Source organism: Stegodyphus dumicola, chromosome 2 (genome assembly GCF_044657685.1).
Source record: "Stegodyphus dumicola isolate Sdum_Otavi_A_Nest chromosome 2, ASM4465768v1".
Classification (NCBI taxonomy): domain Eukaryota; kingdom Metazoa; phylum Arthropoda; class Arachnida; order Araneae; family Eresidae; genus Stegodyphus; species Stegodyphus dumicola.
In genome coordinates, this window is record NC_140769.1 from 245,096,990 (window position 1) to 245,118,164 (window position 21,175).

Consider the following 21,175-nt stretch of genomic DNA (forward strand, 5'->3'; position numbering starts at 1 on the left):
TTCCAAATATTTCAATATTTTAGTTATGCCCAAGTTTACATTATTATCATTGCCACTGAAAATGAATATGAATAATGCACCAAAAAATCTGAAAGTGGAGCTAATTACTTTGCAAAATGATATAAATGTTATTCAGAGATTTGAAGATACAGATTTGATTAATATTTATCTGTTTTTGTCAAAAAATAAATAAGCTCAGTTATGAATTTTTGCACTAAAAATAATCTCTATTTAAGAACGCATTTCTAGGTGAACCGCTTTACTTCACAGTTGAAAATTAACAAAAAAAGAATGTGATTTATCAATGACCACCTATAACAGTGTTGCCAGAAATTTTTCAACTAAAGTAGCAAGTCTCAAAAAGTCACAAATGGCATCAGAGATAACGTGATTTTGCTACATCATAGTTACGCATGCTCATCATGCACCTCTGACATCACCACAAATTTATCATCCATTCGTTCTGTAAGTTACAGACTGTATTCCATTCAAGATCTTTTTAATAATGTATCTTACTTAGCTTTAAAGAAAATTTTAAAACTATATTGCTTATTTTCAATTGTTTAAATATTCATTTCTTTCTTAATTAATTCTTGTTTAATTTAGGTTTCTATTTTTAAATTAATTTGTGCATATCCATTCTTAAGAGATTCCTCATGTTTAGACTGTTAGCACTTTTGTACTAAATGTTTTGAATTGGCAGTTAATTGATTTTAAACCTTTTTTTCTTCCCCTTAATTGTGAACATTTTAACTGAGGAATGCTTTTCAGTGAGATTTTCCATTCTGCATGGTAGATTTATTTCAGCATTCTGATTACTTAAGAAAGCCTTGTTCGTTCACTGTTAAATTTATTTGTGTTGTTATTTAGAAATTGCCTTTGCTTTGATTTTTAAGTCAGACTATTGCCATTTTAAGTTAGGCCATTGTTTAGTTCTTAAAAATATTATAATTAGGAGAACGAATTTTATTTCTTTCTCTGTTTGTGCACCCAATATATGGTGTGCAAGCTACAAGTTCTTTTGTTTGATTCATCATCACCATAGAACTCGAGGTGGGTAATTGACTTGAAAACAAAACACACACGGGACGAAGGGGGAAAGGTGAGACATCCCGAATCACTTTTTTCCCTTTTATTTTCCATTTTCCCATGCAAATAAAAGCCCAGATGCAAACAAGAATGGCAGATGCCAACTTCTATTTAAGCCTAAATAAAATACTTTTTTTTAAAATATAAATTACATTTAATTGATACATTATTTTAACATAAAAGCATTGTACAATATATTTCTAAAAAAACTTTGAAGTCACAAAACTAGCATAAGAAAACGATGGAAGTCACAAAATTGCATATACTAATATTTTAGTAGCACAAGCTTGTCAAAAGTTACAAATTTGCGAAAAACCACACGATCTGGCAACACTGATCTAAAGCTTGTGAAGAAGATAATTTTGGTAATTTCTTTCCAAGTCCACAAACTTTATCGGAAATAAAATAACAAACAACATCAAGTATCTAGCTGTAGTAAAAAAATAAACAAGTTTATAATTATTTATAAACAACATGCATTTTGATTTAAGCATTGAAGAAAAATTTAATAAAAGAGAGACAGCCATTAGTTATTTTTATGTTTTGTCCCACTTGGAAATTTTGTCAGAAAACTTAGAACGTTTTTACAATTTCTTTATTTTTAGTTTAATTTAAAGTAAGTTATTTAATGATTAACTACACATAGTAGAATTGATTGAAATAATTTCCAATCTGAATATTTAATATTTAGCTGTCACTATGTTTGAATAATAAAGTGTGATAAATAAAATAGCTCTATGGTACCAAACTTTAGATTTCAGACAGAAAATAAATTTTAATTTTTTGCATTATTATTACTGTTTATATAAGTTTTGATAAATATTTAATTAACCATTAATTTAAATATTTATTTTATTCATAAAAAAATTTTATTTCGTTTAAAAAAAAATTCTGCCATCTCAGATGTTTTCAGATTATGCATTGGGCCCACATGAAATATGAGTTTGAGAACCACTGATATAAGGTAGTAATCAGTAGAACCAAGGCCAAATACAAGTTCGGCAGGCTCAAACTGTCCCAATAGCATCACTGTCCACAATTCAATGTGCTACTGCCTCTTCCATACCACTAACTGCACCTTCCACCATCTCGTGCTGTTCGACTGAAACGGGTTGTGCTAACAGCAGACTTTAACTCCACATCAACAGCAGTGATTTTCAACAGGTGGTAAGCATACCACTGATGGTACACAAGAGAAACAAAGTATTTTTAACAATTAAATTCAAAAATTAAATACCCCCAAAATCCTGGAAAAATTTATGGGATCACTCTGAAAGAAACAGAAACTACCTAAAATGTTTAAAAATTAGCAAAAAAAATGGGAATTTTAGGAGATGCAGGTGTTAATCAAATTCTCACTGCACATGGATGGTTCCCTGTTTACTTAAAAAGCTTCCACCTCCAGGAAAATGATATATGTAAGGTTTGTAATAAATTCGGCGATTCAAAGCATTTCGTCGAGGACTGTTGCCTGACTGGAAGTGTGAGAGAAAAATATAAATTTGCAAAGTTTGAGGATTTATTTAGTAATTATAAATTGTTTAGAAAATTTGCAACAGATATTATGCAAACGGTGAAAGAGAATAAGAATAATATTGGTATCGAGATATAACAAAGCAGAAATAATTGAGGTAACTTACAAATTTAAGATGAATTTGATAATATAAAGAAGATTTGAATAATAATAACTAATTGAAAGTAAAACTTATAAAGATTTTAAACTTCAGAAAAAAGAAATGGAAACGACGCATTTATATACTAATTCACCGAGAGTGCTTGGAATGTATGTATCTACTTTACAGGTTTTTTTTTTTTTGGGGGGGGGGGTATGCCTTTGTGGTTTGGCCTGTCCTCTCATAGCCATATGGCAGGTTTCGCCTGCTAGGTGGGCTGGGGGCCAGTGCTTAAAACTAACTAACCACCAAAATCCTGTTTAAGTTTTTTCTCTAACACTCGTAAGTATATGCGGTCTCAGCTTTATTTAAAGTCAATAGAATCTCACAGACTTTAGCAAAATAAACCATTTTTATTTCACAAATATTCTTTTAGCCACAGACACACAAAATTTGTCATAAATGATGTTTTTAAAAGGAGTAGTAGAAATGGAAGTTGTATTTAATAGAAAATAAAAATAAGTTCTCATAAAAAGATAATAGCATCTTATTAATTCTTTAAGAGTTTAGAGATTTATTAGCTACACTTTATTCCGCCACCACTTCCGTGCTCATATTGCTCTATTTTCCAATAGAATCATTTTTTATGGCGACTTGCTGTACCTAACAGCAGGTATTTTGTCTTCTTGTTGCTTTGTATTCCTTACTTTTCTACACGATTTGAGAATATCGTCGATTGTGTTTGAAGAACAATTAAATATCTTGAGCATTTAAATATTTGTGAAAAAATAATAAAACTAAAATATATTATAATATAAAACTAATTCTTAAAATAGAAAACTAGCTAGAATTGACTAAGAAGAAAAGTGATTATTCACAGGTGATGGATCTAGGATAGTGTACTAGCACTAAGAATATTGGGGAAAAAAAGAAAAAAAAAAAAAAAAAAAAAAGAAGAATAACAGTTTATAGAAGATATAGTGAGTTATTTATCATTTGGGTTTACTTGAAATGGACCCTCAACCTCAATCTGTTGTTTGAGGTGAACTATTATCTAATCAAAGTATGAAACCACCATTTCTTAAAAGATATCTTTAATCTAAACATACCAATTTATAGGATAAATCTGAAGAATATTTTAAGAAGAAATTCTCGGAGTTCAAAAATACTAAGCAAGTAATGAAAGGTTTTGTTATTTCAAGCTAGTTAGCTAGAAGCTTTGAAAGCTAGCTAACTAGTAAACCTAATAATTGCCAAGACGGGGCCAGGCTCACACTGTTGGAAAAAAACCTTATATTTCCACCAGCAACTATTGTTTGTTTCTATTAAATGAATTAGTTGCTTTTTCATTGAATTGTTCTATTCAATGAAAAAGCAACTAATGAACTTAATAATATTCCGTTATCAAATGATACAGTAAGTCAATGAATTCATGAAATAACAAATTCCATAAAAGAGACATTTATGAAAAAAAAAAAAAAAAAAAAAGCGAGTATTTTACATTGCAATTAGATGAAAGTACTCACAATAACGAACTTTGTTCAATTATTAGTTTATTACGTACGTTTCGAAGAAGATAAACTAATTGCCGAAGAGTATTTATTTTGTGAATCTTTTCATGATAGAGGAATTGCAAATGAAATTTCCGAAGCAATTGACAATTTTATGTCTGAGAATGATATTCCTTGGAATAAGTGCATTGCTGTATGCAGCAACGGAGCCTGGACTTTAACAAGAAAACATTCCAGTGTTATTTCTTAAATAAAGTAAGTCGCACCTGAAACTAAATTTACTCATTGCTCTATTCAGAAAGCTTTTGTAGTCAAAAAAACCTAAAAATCGTTTTAAATCAAGGTGTGAAAATTGTTAAATTTGATTAAAAGCCAAGCTTTAAATTCAGGAATATTTACGATTTTATGCCAAAAGATGGGCAGTGAACATGAAACACTTTTGTTACATTCCAAAGTGGTTATCCAGAGGAAAAGTGCTAAATCGTCTTTTTGAACTTCGATCAGAAATTCAAATTTTCCTCTGTGATTCAAAATTTGAATTTCAAAAATGTTTATTTAATGAATTATGATGTGTGCGTTTAGCATATTTAGCTGATATTTTTGAAGAGTTAAATGAACTAAATTTAGAATTACGAGGACAGTTTTAATTCGTTTATCATTAGAGATAAAATAAATGCAATGATAAAAAAAACTCAAGATAAAATCAAAGAATTGGATAATAATATTTTAAGCTTTTTATCACTTTTAGAAAATTTTCTAACTGACAAAAATTTGATATATATATATATATATAAAAAAAAAAAAAAATCAGCATCGGACATTGAAAAGAATTAGACATCGGACAAAAATCATTGTTTCGCATTGATAAATTATTTCAATCTTGTATGTGATAAATAATTTCAGCATTGTATTATATATTTTCCCGAGAATTATGAAAAAGAAAATTGGATTGGAAATCCACTTTGATCAAATGTACTTGAAATTTTATCTTTTGAAGAAAAAGAACAATTGATAGAAATTTCCTGTAATCAAACTCTAACTGAAGACTTCAAAAATAACAAACACACTTTGGTTGAACCAAAAAAGAAATTATAATTTAAAGGCATTTCAAATAAAGCTATTAAATTTTTACTGCCTTTTTGCACAACCTATATGTATGAACAAAGATTTTCTTCCATGTTATATTCGAAAAATAAAAACAGAACAAAATTAAAAGTGGATCCCAATTTACGGTTAAAACTAAGTGAAATAAAACCAGACATAAAGAAATTGATCTCTCTTAAACAGGCCTAAATTTCACACTAAATTTTAGAATTAAAGTATTTTATAATTAAAATGGTAGCCAATTTTTAATCTAATATTTTTTGTGTGTGCATATTTAATACAAATAACCCAATAGGTTGTGCAAATGGGAAAATATATATGTATTTATCAATATTTCTATTCAGAAATTGAAAAATTATTCTTGTGAAATGTAGTGGTGGTACTAAAGATTTTAAATTTTTGTTTAGATGGTACGAATTTGTAATCCTTTCATTGGCTGTATATGAGCTTTATGGATATTTAATTTTAATATAAAGTCACTTTCTTCAAGGTGCTTCCCACCAAAAAGAATGTATTTACATTGCAGGAATATTATATTTCGTAACACGTGTTTAATCAAATATGCATCTGAAAGAAACAGTCTTTATGAATAGATATAAAAAGATAACCATAGCCATCGATATTCAGTTACATTCAGGAGGAAGTGAAATTTGACAAAAACAAAAAGGGGGTTGATTTTTTTGTTTTTTGTTGCATTAAATAGTATATATGTAAAATTAGTAAAATTTAACTTTGAAAGGACACGTTTATGAAAACAATAGATGTATCGTCATTTCTTCTCAAAGCACTTCACAACTTATACGCCATTTGAACAGCTGGCTAATGTAAACAAACTTCTCTTCCCACATAATCACTCAGTTAATGCTCTACACGAAGTATTATCTCTGCTTAACTTTTTTTTCACTTCTTTATGACTGAAAAATTAGTAATTGTTTTTATGAGTTTTAACTGTTTTCATTTCTGTTCGTGCATTTTTTCTGCTGAGTTTCTCTAGTATCTCAGTTGATACACTTAAGACTGCTGCTAGTAAATGATATTTTAGGGCTATTATACAGTTAATTTAGAATGACACGAAGTAACCATTTGTTTTAAAACGTAAAATGTTGGAAAACCAGTTCTTCAGTGTTATTGAGACTGCTGCTGAACCAAGTGAAACTGTGGTGATAGAAAATGACTACTTGGCCCCTTCATGAATTCAATACGATGAATTTGATGAAAACACACAATCTGGACATGAAATTTTATCATTAAATGTTCTGCAGAATGTTTTAGATGAAGTTGGTATTTTTAAAAATTGTAATGGAAATATGTTTGTGCAAGTGAAAAGGCGAATATTCGAAACTCTTTCGAATTTTCCAATACTGATATATTAAAAAACACCAAATTCCAAGTAAATATGTTTGATTTAAACATGAGATTTGTGCATAACCTTTTCAATACTGGAAAAGGTCGAACAGCAGGCAGAATTCTGTGCATATGACGAATTTACCACCTTCACCCACAAAGTTTGCCCAGTGCATTAACATTTTGACTGCTACACCAAAACAAGTATGCACCCAACAAAGAAGCAGCAGCTGAAGAATGCATATCAATTAATGATGATAACCGAGATTTGCATACTGCCTTTGATGGCACATGACAGAAGCATGGCTATCTATCACATAAAGGTGGTGTTACAGTGACAAGTGTTGATATAGGTAAGGTGATAGACATTGCATTTATGTCTAAATTTTGTTCATAAAATCAAGAGTACAGCTGCGGGAAAATCACTTATGATTACTTGAAAATGGTTACCACAACTAAGTAAAGCAAAATCACTATGCTATAGCCAAAGTGCCAACTCATGTGCATGCCCAAAAGAGAGAACTTAGAATGAAACTTCTGACATAAAAAGCATTTCAGCACTTTTTCTGCAATATATGTATTTTTTTAATGTAAATAAGGTGAACTGGCATTTACCTTTAGCTCATTGATTAGGTCTGACTAAAGCAATGAATCGTTCATAATTTTAGCAATATAAACAGCCATATTTGAACACAATTTCAAATTTAGCATAAATACAGATTTTTCAATTTTGGCTCAATTTCTGCAGCAAAATCTTACCTTCCAACTTTAGACTCTGAAATAAATGATAATTATAAAATATACATGCATACAGATCTTCCCATATTACGTAACCTAATTTCAGAATGAATTACTCAACACAAAGCTTACCATTAAGTGCAGAATGATCTTTATCTAGATCTTGAGGCAAAGGAGATGAGTTTAATGAGGGAGAACCATCAGAATAATCTTTCTTTTCAGCCTGAGCTAAAATGGCCAAGACCTAAAAAAATTATTCATTTTAAACTCATATATCAGCATATGAGCATAACAAAAAATTGCACAGAGGCAGCTAAAACAATAAAGAAAAGTTATAAGAACAATTTCAATATAAAGTGGTTAATGAAAACTAAAATCCAAAGATGAATTATCAATTTCAAAATATTAATAGCTACAAACATGATGTGTCATGTTAATTACAACAATACACTTTAGAATGAAGGGTATTTCTTTGTTGATCTGGGAGCACTAATAGAAAATATGGCACTTCAAAAACTACTGTTTATCCAAGCCTAGGGTTAAACAAGCAACAGGCTACCTAAGGCTCAGAAAAGGTAACAGCAGGCAGGAAAACTAACTTCATAGTAACTAAAAGAGTAACTATCTTCATAGAAAAATTTTCCAGATAATTTCTCTACTGATCCCATAGGAAGTAGAAGGAATTTTTTTTTTTTTTTTTTTTTTTTTTTTTTTTTTCATAAAGCTGATAGTAAGATGGTCAAAATATCAATGCAGAAATTTTATGACTACAGCAAATGAAAATGTTAAATAACATTAGACAAATTCATAACTTTCTACAAAGGTACGGTTCCTTTTTCACCTTGCCTTTTAGACATTAAAAATATTGTGCCAAGGTTTGGTTTACTTGATTATGGCAAAGCACTCAAGGGCTTTTGTGGAGGACTTTCTAAGACAAACTGCTTCCATATACATTACACATGGAGAAAAACATGAAAACACTCATGCAGCCAGACCATTCACCAGGATTCAAACTCTGGACTGAACTACCAGCATTCAGCAATTTTACCACGTGTCTACTGGTGGTATTTTTTTTTTTTTTAAATATTCTAAGCACACTTATTTTAATATTTTGTCAGCTTCCAGTACTAAAGCATTATATCTAGGATAACTGCTAATGCCCCCTGCCACAAATTTAAGAACATAATTATAAGTAAGAGTAGGAAACAACTTAATGGAGCATAGTAATGCAAATAGTTGATGACACACCCCCCCGCCCCCCAAAAAAAAAAAAAAAAAAAAAAAAAATTAAACACAACTTTATGAAACCTAATTCTGCAAATATCTGATAACAGAAAAAAAGCTAAACAGACTGAATGCATCCAAAACTAACTTAAAATAGCAAACAGCTTCATATAGCAAATTAAAACTGTTAAGATTCATTTTGAATATATTAACTCTAAACCTAAATTATATTACATCTATTTAAAAGTAAACAGTAGCAAATAACAATGGAGAACAAATACTAACCCAAAAATATCAGTTCCATTAGATAAAACAGTTACATGGAAAAATATTTTTGTAAAACAACTTCAAAATAATTTTCAATAATTTTTTATAGTCACGGGTTAACCCTTTGCGGCACAGTGAGTCCGGTCTGGACACACCTAAAAATTTCTTTCTGTACGCACAGAAAAATTCAATGAAAAAGGATTTATATGTTACTCTGAACCTTCTTTATTTATAGTAGATGGCAGCTCAACACAAACCAGTCCATATATTTTAGCTATGTTTAGTTTTTTAAGACCCTCATTTTTCAAAGAAATCTTCCAGATTTTTTTAGGGTATAAAAGGAATTGTTTGAAAAGAAATTTCTGTGTTATTTTTTTGGCTGTACACTGATCTCCTTATTCTATATTAGTTTTAAATTTTTACCTTGAAATCTTGCCTAAAATCAAATGGCGAACCATAGGTGTGCCCAGACTGGGCTCACCGATAATCTAGGTCAACTGAGAGTCTGTATTCTTTGTTTCTCCGCATCTCATCGGTCAGTTCATTGACAACAATGCTCATTTCAGCACTCTTTTTGAAGCTCTATTCAATCAGTGTGCCACTTTGGGCACACCCACAGAATTAAAACGATAAGTGCTATCTTCACAAAATTTTACTTGTGTACTCCTCTAAGCCTAAATAAATTATGCCTACCTTTTTTTTTTTTTTTTAAACAAAACTCCGACTTAAAAGTTAGTGCGCCGAAAAGGGTTAATTTAATTAAACATTTATTAAATATAACAAGAAAAAGTCATGCTTCACAAAAATAACAAAGCATATTAATAAAGTTGAGAAAATAACTTTTCTACATGCAAATTAAGGAAATAGTTAACAAATATTAAAGAAAAAAAATTATACCACAGCTACACAAAAAGTAGATGGCAGAGACATTTCCTGTTTTTAATGCAAATTAATCTTTAATGTTGCTTAATTCTTCACTTTCCCAAATTTTTATACAACACAAAAAACACATAAGAAGCAAAGAGTTTTTCAAAAATACACATAATTATTCTATAAAACTATTATTTTCAATTATCAGTTTTTAAAGAAAGTTTTACTTTTAAATTTTATTTTTACTTTTTCATGATCTTTCTGAGAATCAACAAGATTAATGCGTTTGTTCTTCAGATGGTGAGGTGTATCACGCCGATGTAATTTGTTGGGTTTATCAGACTGGTCTTCAATATCAGTTTCAAATCCAACATGTTTTTCAATATCCTTAACAAAAATCACACAATTATTATATATATATATATATCAACTAAGATTAATGCATCTAATGTTCTCCTACAAAAATACTGCACAGAATATTTATATACTTTTTGGTACATGTAGTGCTAAAATACACACAGTACAAAATCCAAGATCCAGAATCGTAAGGGTTTCAACACTTATGAATTTTAGATCATTAGTTAAAATTTAAGATTATAAAATTTAAAATAAAAATTGTTTGTATAATAATGAAGCATTTACGATCTTAAGGAAATAAAAATAATAAAAAAAAAAGGTTCAATATTTAATTGTTCATTTTATTAGATATTTCTTTCTAATTATTTTAACTGCTTCATTTTCTGTTCTAATACTTTCCTATTTAATTTTATAGATAGATAGTATTTCTTGTTCAATTAAAAAGTTTCACTGTTCAAAATTCCCAATTAACTGTCAACATGAATATTTTCATTTGCAAAACCTCTTTGTTACTTTCTTTACTACCAGTAGCAAAATTTTCTGGATTTAAAACTGTACTAAAGATTTTTCAGTCCATTAGCTGACTCACTGTGAACTCCATTGCATTCTTTACCATCACTTCTCCATATTTCTTCACAAATACCATTATGTGGAAAATTTTATCTTTTGCTTGTGAAAGATGAAACCTTCATATTCATGGCTATCACTCTCATCATAATCATCATGAAATATGACAACTGGTCATAAATTATGCCAAGAATTTTTTAAAAAATGCACAGATATGTCCTCCCATGACCTTGCAATGCTTTACATAACAGATTTTATGTTAAAATATTTTAAAAAGTTAGAGATGATTAGTTAGTTATAAAGATTTTATGTTAAAATATTCAAAAAAAGGTATAAAATGGAAATTTCCATCACAGTTGATTTACGCATTATCATTTCAGAAATCTTATCATTAGGGAAATATTTTTATAAAACTGTTTGAAAAATTTCTTTTTCTCTTATTAACTAATTTCATTTTCAAGCCTTAGTTGGCCCTCTGACTTGAATTATTTTCACTTTAACATATTTTCTTATTTTCACTTCTGCTGCTACTCAACAATTTCCTAGCTATAACACTGAGGATGAGGACTATAAAAGTGGGAAAACAAACAGCTAAACCAGTTCTTTTCTTTGCATGCAGAGGATAATAGTGAAGTCGGTCCAGATAAAAAGACAAATATGAGATAATTTTTTTTTTCTTTTAAAAAAATATTTGTCCTTATTTATTAATCATACAGATTAATTTTTTCCTATTGATTTACTAAATGTTTGTTTAATATGATTAACTTGGTCCATATTTCAGTTTGAATTCTTTTACACTTGATTTTTATTTTTCAATTTACATTTTGTTATCACAGCAAAGTTTTAATCTTTATTTTTACTTCTGCTTATAACAATCTTGATCTTGGGGCCATTTAAATAAGCTTAGTGAGTTTAATTGCCTGGAATTAATTGTGATCTTTCTAATTTAGAATTTAACCTTTCCCACTTTCAATGAACTTTGCCAATGTGATGTGGCATTTTCCTAGCAGTCCTTTTTTATATATACATCATGCCCTTAGCTTTATATTTACACATTTCTGTTTTGCTTTACCAGAAATATAAATTGATCCGAAAATCCTTATATTACTTCTTCCTTTTAGTTGCAATAATTTTAGCTACTAGTAAGCTTAGGTACTAAATTTAATTTTATTTAAAACTGTTTTACCAGTAAACTTTATTTTAAATTTATTATTCAATTTGCATACAGTGTTTCTTGTTATTATCTGTCTCTTGGATCCAGAGAATTTAACTGAGGGCAATGCTTATTCCTGTTCCGATGGCCTCGTAGGAGTTGGGTCAAGCAATGAAGAATAATTTAATTAATTTTAAGTACCATTCAGTTTTATTAAACTTTTAATTTATTTTGACTCAGAAATAAGGTTATGGTTGTAATTCTTGTAAACGAATCCCTTGAAGATGTCGCAAGAAATTTAACACAACATTTTTGGTTTTTATGTCCTGTGCAATAATTATCCTTATGAAATGTTATTTTTATTTATGCTTTCTGGATTTTTATCTAGTTATACTCTTCAGTATTTTATCTTTGCTCTTTGGTAGGAATATGTTTTAAAGATGGAATTATATAATATTTCTTTACACATATATATATGTGTACATTGCGCAAAAAAAAAGGGGGGACAGTTCTATATCTCCTGTTTTACTGGGCTGATTGACGAAATTCAAATTGCGTTTTTCATGTCTTGAAAGCACAACTTATTAGGATATATATTAGATATATATATATATATTGTTATAATATAGGTATTTTGACACAAAATCGGACTTTTTCTGAAATGACATGCCAATTTTTTTCCATATTTCGATTCTACCTACACAAGCTGTAGCCTAGGGGGCCTGCTTTCTTGGAGGCCTCAAAAAAACCTTGTAGGTATCTGAAAATCAAGTTTGGCACTGACACACAATACTTGGACTCATGAAGGACCCCGTATCTCAAACAGCTTACGGCCTTAATCAAATCTAAATACGGCCCTGTTTACGACTCAAACTATGCCTATATATCAAATTTTATAAAATTTAGTGCAAAATTTATGGAAAAATTAAAAAATTTATCTTGCAGCATTTTTTTTCCAGCTTTGTGCCAAGAATTTATAGTAACCTATTTACTTTCCTTTTTTTTTATTGATGCATGAGCGGGAAAAAAGGTCTATCGTCCATTCTTTCAAATAATTTTAACAATGTGCGCAAGTCACATTTTCGTTAATATCACTAATAAATAAGCTAAATTTCAAAATGCACCAAAATGTAAATTCACATATATCTTAGGAAACTTTGCTTAACAAAACTCTAATTCTTTGCAGGCATGCTTAGAAATATATCTATTTTAAGATGATGGTAAAAATTTTATAGATTATAATTCAATTTTTTTTCAAAAAATTTATAAAAATTATTTTAAAATACAAATTTAAAAAAATCATAAAAAGGGGGCAAATTTTATTTCGAATGAACCTAAATTTTGAAATGTGAAAGCAAGAATCAAATAAGTTTAATAAAAAAAGATATAATTATAAATATATACCAAATTCAATAAAGCTAATTTTTTAAAAACTACTCATGTGATTTTTACAGAACTTGGCAGTTTGGCATAATTTGAGTAGTATAATAAAAATATAGGAAAAAAATTAGCATGTTATTTGAGAAAAAGTCCAATTTGTGTCAAAATACCTATATTAGAACAATCTAATATAAATCTAATCTATATATTAATCTAATACATATCCTAATTGGCGCTTTCGAGACATGAAAAACGCAAATTGAATTTCATCAATCACTCCAGTAGAACAGGAGATACAGAACTGTCCTCACCTTTTTTTTTGGTGCAGTGTATGTATATGCATATATATATATTGCTGTTGAAAAGAAATACAGTTAAAAATGAAATTATACAATTTTTTTAAATATAGAAATATGCACACACACACATAATAAAATATTAGGATAAGTTTAAATTCATTAGATTTTAACATACCAAGAGACTTGGAATACATTTTAATCACTAGCAAAATAATTTTCATGCCGTAAGAACAACACTTTACAAACAACACTCAGTTAAATCAACTTAATTTTACCAACATAATAATTTTAAAAACAAATTTGTACTTAAGTTTGTAAATGAATTTCAAAACTTTTAAAACACAAAATCTGTAACAAATAAGAGAAAAATTATATCTAACATTATAAATATACCCTGTCAGAACTGTCACCACCAGAATCTTCATCTAATAGATCTTCTCGAGTTTGAGCTCTATACAAGGGACGGTTTATTTCTAGATCAGTTGAATTCTCATCTGGAATTTGGTCTATTTCTGGTAGGTCATCAGAATCTGGAATATCTGCTAAACTCTGAACAGCATCTGCAATGTTATGTAAATGATAACATAAAATCTGCTTTAAGAGAAAATATCTGAATGAACATGTATGGCAAACAACTGCAATTTAAAAGCTAATGCAATGGATGGTTATACCATTTTGATACAAAATTCCCGGTCAATTACAGAAATTGATGGCCAGAATCTCCTAGAGTAGATAGCACTTAATGTCATTACAGTTAGTGCTATCATTTGGATATTATTATCGAATTGCCGAAGTCCCACTATTTTGTATATGAAAACATGGAAAATGTATCTTTTATTGTGATTAGCAATTCAGTTAATGAAATCAAAATACTGTAGAATAAAGTTTTCATACTGAAGTAACCAAATAAGTTTAAAATGCAATTAAAAATTACCAAGTAACATAGAAGTGGCACAAAACATCTTGGTTTCAATTTTAGTCAATCATTTAAAATTAGGCAAAAAAAAAAAAAAAAAAAAAAAAAAAACGTTACTTTGATGTAGATTTTTAATAACTCTGTCCATTTTGATGGCATCAGACAGACATCATTTTTCTTCAAGAGGAAAAAAAAAGTCTGTAGAACTTTTTTTCTCCTTAAAATATCTACACCAAACTTAAGCTTTCTGTTTCGGGATGGGGGGTCTAATTTAAAATTTTCGGGGGGGGGGGGGGTGTTAGTAATGTGAAATTTTATACACATAAATACTTTTCTAATGAAGAATGGCCTCTTTAAGATTAGCAATACAGTATCAGTCAAATAATTTCCTAAAATGTTATAAAAAGTAACACCATCTTATATTAGGGTTTCAGAAACTCTTGGATTATCCTATTTAAAATGCTGTGAAAATGGCTATTTATGTTTTTCATTGTATTTAAATTAAATTACTTCATCTTCATTGCGCTTTTGAAGGTTGTTTTTTCTCATTGTTAAATGTAATCAAAATTAGCCATGGACAAATGGGATCACATTATGCAGCATCTACTGTATTAGATCTTTAAGTCCTTGCTTTCTCTTAGCATTAGCAGAAATAAGAGATTCAAGTAATTTTCTTTTAGAGCAATTTCACTGCTAATGAAATGGCACACACTGATTCAAACATGTTTATACTATTTTGACAACAGCTGTCATAATACTTATCTAACATTAACTGGCCTTGTATTCAGTCTACCTGAATGTTCTGTCCATTTCTATGACAAAACACATAAGCACATTTATTTGGCACATCTTCTGCTCTCTATTTTTATCACTTAATGTATACATACTAACATAGCAAATTAACTAAAACAAAGTTGATTCATGTTAGTCGTAAGTGTAAAGTGATAGTGATAAAGTTCATTTTCGCCGCTGTATTTTATATGAATTTCAACAAGGTAAGAAATGCTATAGAAGCATGTAGAAATTTATTGAAAGTGTTTGGTGAAGGTACAGTTTCTGATCAGACATGCAAAAAATTGTTTAAAAATTTTGAAACAGTGATTTCGACCTTTCTGATAAGCCACGTTCTGAGCAACCATCTTTGACTGAATGACATTAAGACCATGTTGGAGCAAGATTGTTTTTTGACAACAGCAGAGATCGCAAAAAGGCTTAATTCAGCTCAGAAAACCATTTCGGACCATATTCGAAGACAGGATTGATGTGGAAATATTCAAGATGGTTGCCACAGGAATTACATCAGAAGAATCTGGATGCATAGACTCCAACTACTACGGATTCTCCGTAGTTTCTACGGAAATTCATGAAAAACTACGAGCTACGAAAAGTATGGAAAAAACTACGGATTTTACAGAAACAAGAGCAGGAGAACCAGTACGCAAAACAGAACCAACTAATTCATCCGATGATTGGCTGAATACTCGTGTTATCATATATCACGTGATGAGTGCGTTCCTAGTTTTGAAGAATTAGCCAATCGTAGATCAGTAACTCCAACCGTTAACGACTTATCAATAGTTCCACCCAATAGTCTGTCTCCCAGGTTCCTCGCTGATGCGTGTTTAGGCTGCATTCGGCTGCATTGTGTAGTTTACGGCGAGAGCTTAGCGTGTGTCTTGTGAACTGTGAATCAGGTGAAAGATTTTTAATCATAATGCTGCCTCGAACGAAGAAGCCAAAATTATCAAAGCAGAAGTTTAAAGATTCATATTCTTCAGAATTTCCATGCATTAAAGCGTTTGAAATTTCTGTGAATCACGCACACTGCAGTGTATGCAACAAAGACTTCTCAGTTGCTCATGGCGGAAAAGATGACTGTAAACGGCATGTGTTTTCTCAAAAGCATATAGAACTTGGCACCGTAAAATCTAAAGAAATAACAAATTTCTTAATAAAAGATGATGAAACAGATCCTATAAAAGCCGAATGCTATTTTGTTCATTTTTTAATTGAACATAATCTACCGCTTTCTGTTTCGGATCATTCCAAAGAGCTTTTCAAAGCAATGTTTCCGGATTCTGCCATAGCAAAAAAATTTAGCTGCGGTCATACCAAAACTGCTGCTATTGTGAAAACGCTTGCAGAAAATACTGTTGCTGATATTATAAAATCAGTGTTCAGTACATCATTTTCTCTAAGTACTGATGGAAGTAATGATAACAATGATAACAAACTGTACCCATTGGTTATAACATACTACAGTAAAGAAAAGGGAGTGATAATTACTTCATTGATTTCTATTTTAGAATGCACGAATAATACAGGAGAAGGTATTTTTAATTGTATAAATGAAAACTTTAAAAACAAAGGTTTAGAATGGAAAAATTGCTTATCATTTTCTTCAGATAATGCTAGTAATATGATTGGAAAGTTTAAAGGTGTAGCATCATTTATCAAAATGCATCAACCAAGTATAATCACCCGAGGTTGTCCGTGCCACCTCTTGCATATAGCTGCAAAAAAAGCTACTGAAAAATTAATTGGCTCAGAAATTGAAATGTTGATAATAGATATATATTTTTACTTGGAGAAAAGTTCGAAATGGAAGCATAGCTTCAAAGTTGCTCAACAAATTTTGGGACAGAATGCAAAATCTCATAAAATTTTGAAATATTGCAGTACGAGATGGTTGTCTCTTTTAGAATCTATAACAAGGATTTTGGAACAGTGGGATGCTGTGATAAATTTTTTTGGAGATAAACCAGATAACAGTGAGAATGAAGGAAAGAGATTGCAAAACATTAAAAAAATTTTACAGTCACCGACCACCAAATTGTACTTGTTATTTTTGAAAAATACTTTGCCTTTGTTTATAACAGTAAATATTAATTTGCAACAACAAGCTCCTTATATACATAAATTGAGAAGAGAACTTTTTGAACTTTTAATGAATTTATTTGTTAGATTCGTAAAACCATCAGTAATTTCTAAAGAAAATGAAGATGTTACTCTAACATCTATTCCATTTCAGAAGTATAGTAAACAAAAAGAAAATGAAAATTTAGTGATTGGTGCGGAAACAAGACTATATTTAAAAAATGCCAAGTTGAATGAAAGTGAAGTGAAATCATTTTTCAATTCTGTGTGAGCTTTTTTTTGTAACTGCATGTTCATATATAATTGATAAATTTCCACTGAGTGATCCATTTCTAAAACATGCTGAAGTTGCTGACATCAACTTGAGAACTGAAGTCTCATTTTCATCTGTTCTTTACTTGATGAATACTTTTCCATCCATTATTGATGAAAAATGTCTTAATCAAGTAGAAATTGAATTTTCCATGTATCAAGTAGATGATTTGAAAGAAATTGTAGATTTGCGTATTGATATAGCATGGGGAGAAATTGCCAAATTAAAAAATATGAATGGGTGTATTAAATACAAAGTATTGCCTTCTGTAATGCTTGCTGTCTTAATAATACCTCATTCAAATGCAGCTTGCGAAAGAATTTTTTCTATTGTTAAAAAAAAATCAGACGGAATTTCGACCAAATTTAGGTCTTAAAACTCTTGAAGCAGTTTTGATTGAAAAAATAAATATGCAGGCAAATGAAGAACTGTGTTATAAAAAAACATTCTCAAAATCAGAACTTAAGCTTGCTAAGCATGCTACATATAAATCTTTGCATTCATAAATTATGCGTATTTTGTTTAATACTTATATGTATCATTCTTGGTTATTTAAATTTTATTTCCCTGTAGAAATCATATCCAGAATAAAGATATGATTTATAGCTTCTGATTTTTTCTATGATTAGTAGTGATTTGAAGTACTTTTTATTAGTGAATGCTTGAGGAGTTAAAAGAAAATTTCTAATTAAATGTGCATATAATTTACAAGGTATATTTTTAATTATTCAGTTTTATATGTATATGGATTTTAAATGTAATAAAATTGATTACAATTAATTATTAATTTAAAATTAATGAATGGTTAATTACAACATACGCTACGCGCACATTTTCAAAGTTGTAAAAATGTCGTTCGCGCGTTGACTACTGACAAGGTTTGCTGAAGGTTGGAGTCTATGTGGATGATAAAGTCGTCTTATGCACATCTCTGCTTGCTCGGAACAAAATCGAGCCCTTTTTGAACCGGATGATAACTGGGGATGAAAAGTGGAATAACTACAAAAACATTGTAAGGAAAAGGGCATATTGTGAACCCAGAAAACCTAGTGCTTTCATCTCTAAACCAAAAGTATGACTTTGAATAAGAGAATGTTGTGTATATGGTGGGATATTTGAGAACCAATACATGAGCTTTTAAAACCGAAAGAAAAGCACAATTCAGAGAAGTAGTGTCAGTAACTGGATAATTTAAAGAGAGCAATCCAAGAAAAGAGGCCGGCAATGTTCAAAAGGAAAGACATCATCCTACATCATGATAATGCCCAGCCACATGATGCTCAGGGGACTCGTAAAAAAATTGCAGAACTAGGCTCGAAAATTCTATTGCATCCACCATATTCCCCAGACTCAGCACCCTCTGACTATCACTTGTTTTAGTCTTTAACAAAAATTTTTGAAGGACAAAAAATTTGAAAATGAAGAAGACATCAAACAAGCACTGGTTCAATTTTTTGCATCAAAAGATACAATTTTCAAAACTGAGATATACAAATTGCTCTCACACTGGCAAAAAGTTGTTAATAATAATGGCATTTATATTATTTAATAAAGTTCGACAGTATTTTATTTTATTCCAAAAACGGCCCTTCCAATAATAATAAATAATAATTTTGCTGTCATTCATCAATGAGGAAATGGCAGGCATCATTAATAAATCATATTACAATTAAAATAACTGCAATAGTGGTTATTGTTGAAACAACAGTTTTGCCTGTTTCTTAAACATTTTATGGCCTAAAAATATATCTGAAAGCTTTCAGATTTTATATTACAACTGCCTAGGTGGTATAGTGGTTAGGGGAGCTGATTGTAATACCGAGGGGCGCGGGTTTAAATCCCGGAGAAGCCATGGATGTAAATTGTCTGTCCCCTCATAGAATGTAACAGTAGCTACCTATTAGGTGCCTCCAAAATAAAATGGCCACCTCTTCTGGCCTTAGGAGTGCCAAAGCCATTATAGGTAAGTGCCCGCTACTGGGGGGAAAAAAGATTTTATATTACGCCCGAAGGGGCTTTTATTTTAACATTTTATGTGTTACCTTATTTGCTAAATATCATTTTTTTCGCACTTAAACCATAAAATTTTCAGAAAAGCAACAGCAGTATTACAAAATATTTAAAACAGCATATCTTTAGAATTTCTAATACCCAAATACTGATACATTCGCACTAGAGATAATGTTCCCCCCCCCGGCACAGTGTTGCCATTGCTTGCTTTAAAACTGTTGAGTTTTTTTAATTAAAAACTCATAAATGCTTTACTAAATATGAAATAGATAATAAAACAAATTCCAAATTTAGGCTTCCAGATGCCCATATTCAAGTGGAGACGTCATTTATTCAAAATTTGATGGCTCTAGGTACCGTTGTTTTATCACTATGTGAGAAACACATACTCTTAAAATATAATACAGGGCTCTAATATTTGGTGGTCAATAATTTAAAAAATGATTCACCATTTATAGTGAATCAATGCAAAATACCAAAACAAAATTAATAGCCCTTCTGGGCATATTGCCCCTTTGGGCTTATAAACTGCTTTTGGCAATGACTGTGGTACCATGAGGTACTCATCATTTTCACTGGAAGTCTTATATTCATGATATATCCTAAAATCACATATTCAGTTTTCAAAACATTAAACTCACTAAATTCAGTGTCAACAATTCCGGTGGAAAGCATGTTGATGTATATTCTAGCATCATCTGATTCACTATCTTATATGTAACTCTTTTTTATCAGGGTTAATGCAGTATAACTTGAAACTATTTTATATCAGGGTTAATACAGTATAACTTTAACTGACATTTACACTACATACAGGAAGAAGAATCACAAAATCTTCCAGAAACCAGCTCCTTTTAATAAGCATAATAATAATAGTAATTTTGAAATGAAGGATAAAAATTCAAAATAATCTGATTATTCTTATTTTTTTCATTTATTCATTTATAATACATGGATTTAAAAAAAAAGGATGGGAAAAAGAAAAATAAAATTACCTTTGAACTGAGTAGCTGATGTCTCTGAACTTGAAGACGTAACTGATGTAATACTAGACCTCTGTGGCCTAAAACTATCAATTATTTCATTTCCTTTCTGAAAAATATATTAAAATTGTAAAAAGATTAAAATACTCAGTTAAACAAAGCAAAATTATATTATTTACACTATTTTAATCTGATATCACAATTTAAAAAGCAAAACGTTTTAAAAATTAACATAAAAAGTACACTTTTCCTACATTAACACTTTTAAAAACAGTTTATTCAACAGACGGTATTATAACTTGCTATCAATTTAAAGGCACTTTTTAAAAATGTAACAACAAAAGGCCAAAAAATAAACAGGATATAGAGCCTTATGCATCCAAACAGCAAATGCAGTGCATCTAAAATATTACCTCTTCATGGGCCACAACATGACCATCAATGTTTTTAGACTTGCTAACAAGCAACTTATTGTGCCTAGCTTTTAACTCTCGTGGATGTGGTGTGTCATGCCGCACAAACTGAGTCTAAAAAACAAAAGGGAAAACAAAATAGTACTG

General features: G+C 29.9%; 1 protein-coding gene across 2 annotated transcripts in view; it reads right to left on the reverse strand.

Moving 5' to 3' along the window:
• LOC118200448 (protein scribble homolog) overlaps positions 1 to 21,175 on the reverse strand; it is a 187,756-nt gene that overhangs the window by 96,067 nt on the left and 70,514 nt on the right. For both annotated transcript variants that reach the window (XM_085811973.1, XM_085811972.1), the window contains exons 12-16: positions 21,029 to 21,142; positions 20,628 to 20,724; positions 13,910 to 14,076; positions 10,007 to 10,147; positions 7,532 to 7,643 (exon numbers count right to left, since the gene is read on the reverse strand). In XM_085811973.1, the coding sequence (XP_085668099.1) occupies positions 7,532 to 7,643; positions 10,007 to 10,147; positions 13,910 to 14,076; positions 20,628 to 20,724; positions 21,029 to 21,142 (631 nt within the window). The remainder of the gene's footprint in view (positions 1 to 7,531; positions 7,644 to 10,006; positions 10,148 to 13,909; positions 14,077 to 20,627; positions 20,725 to 21,028; positions 21,143 to 21,175) is intronic.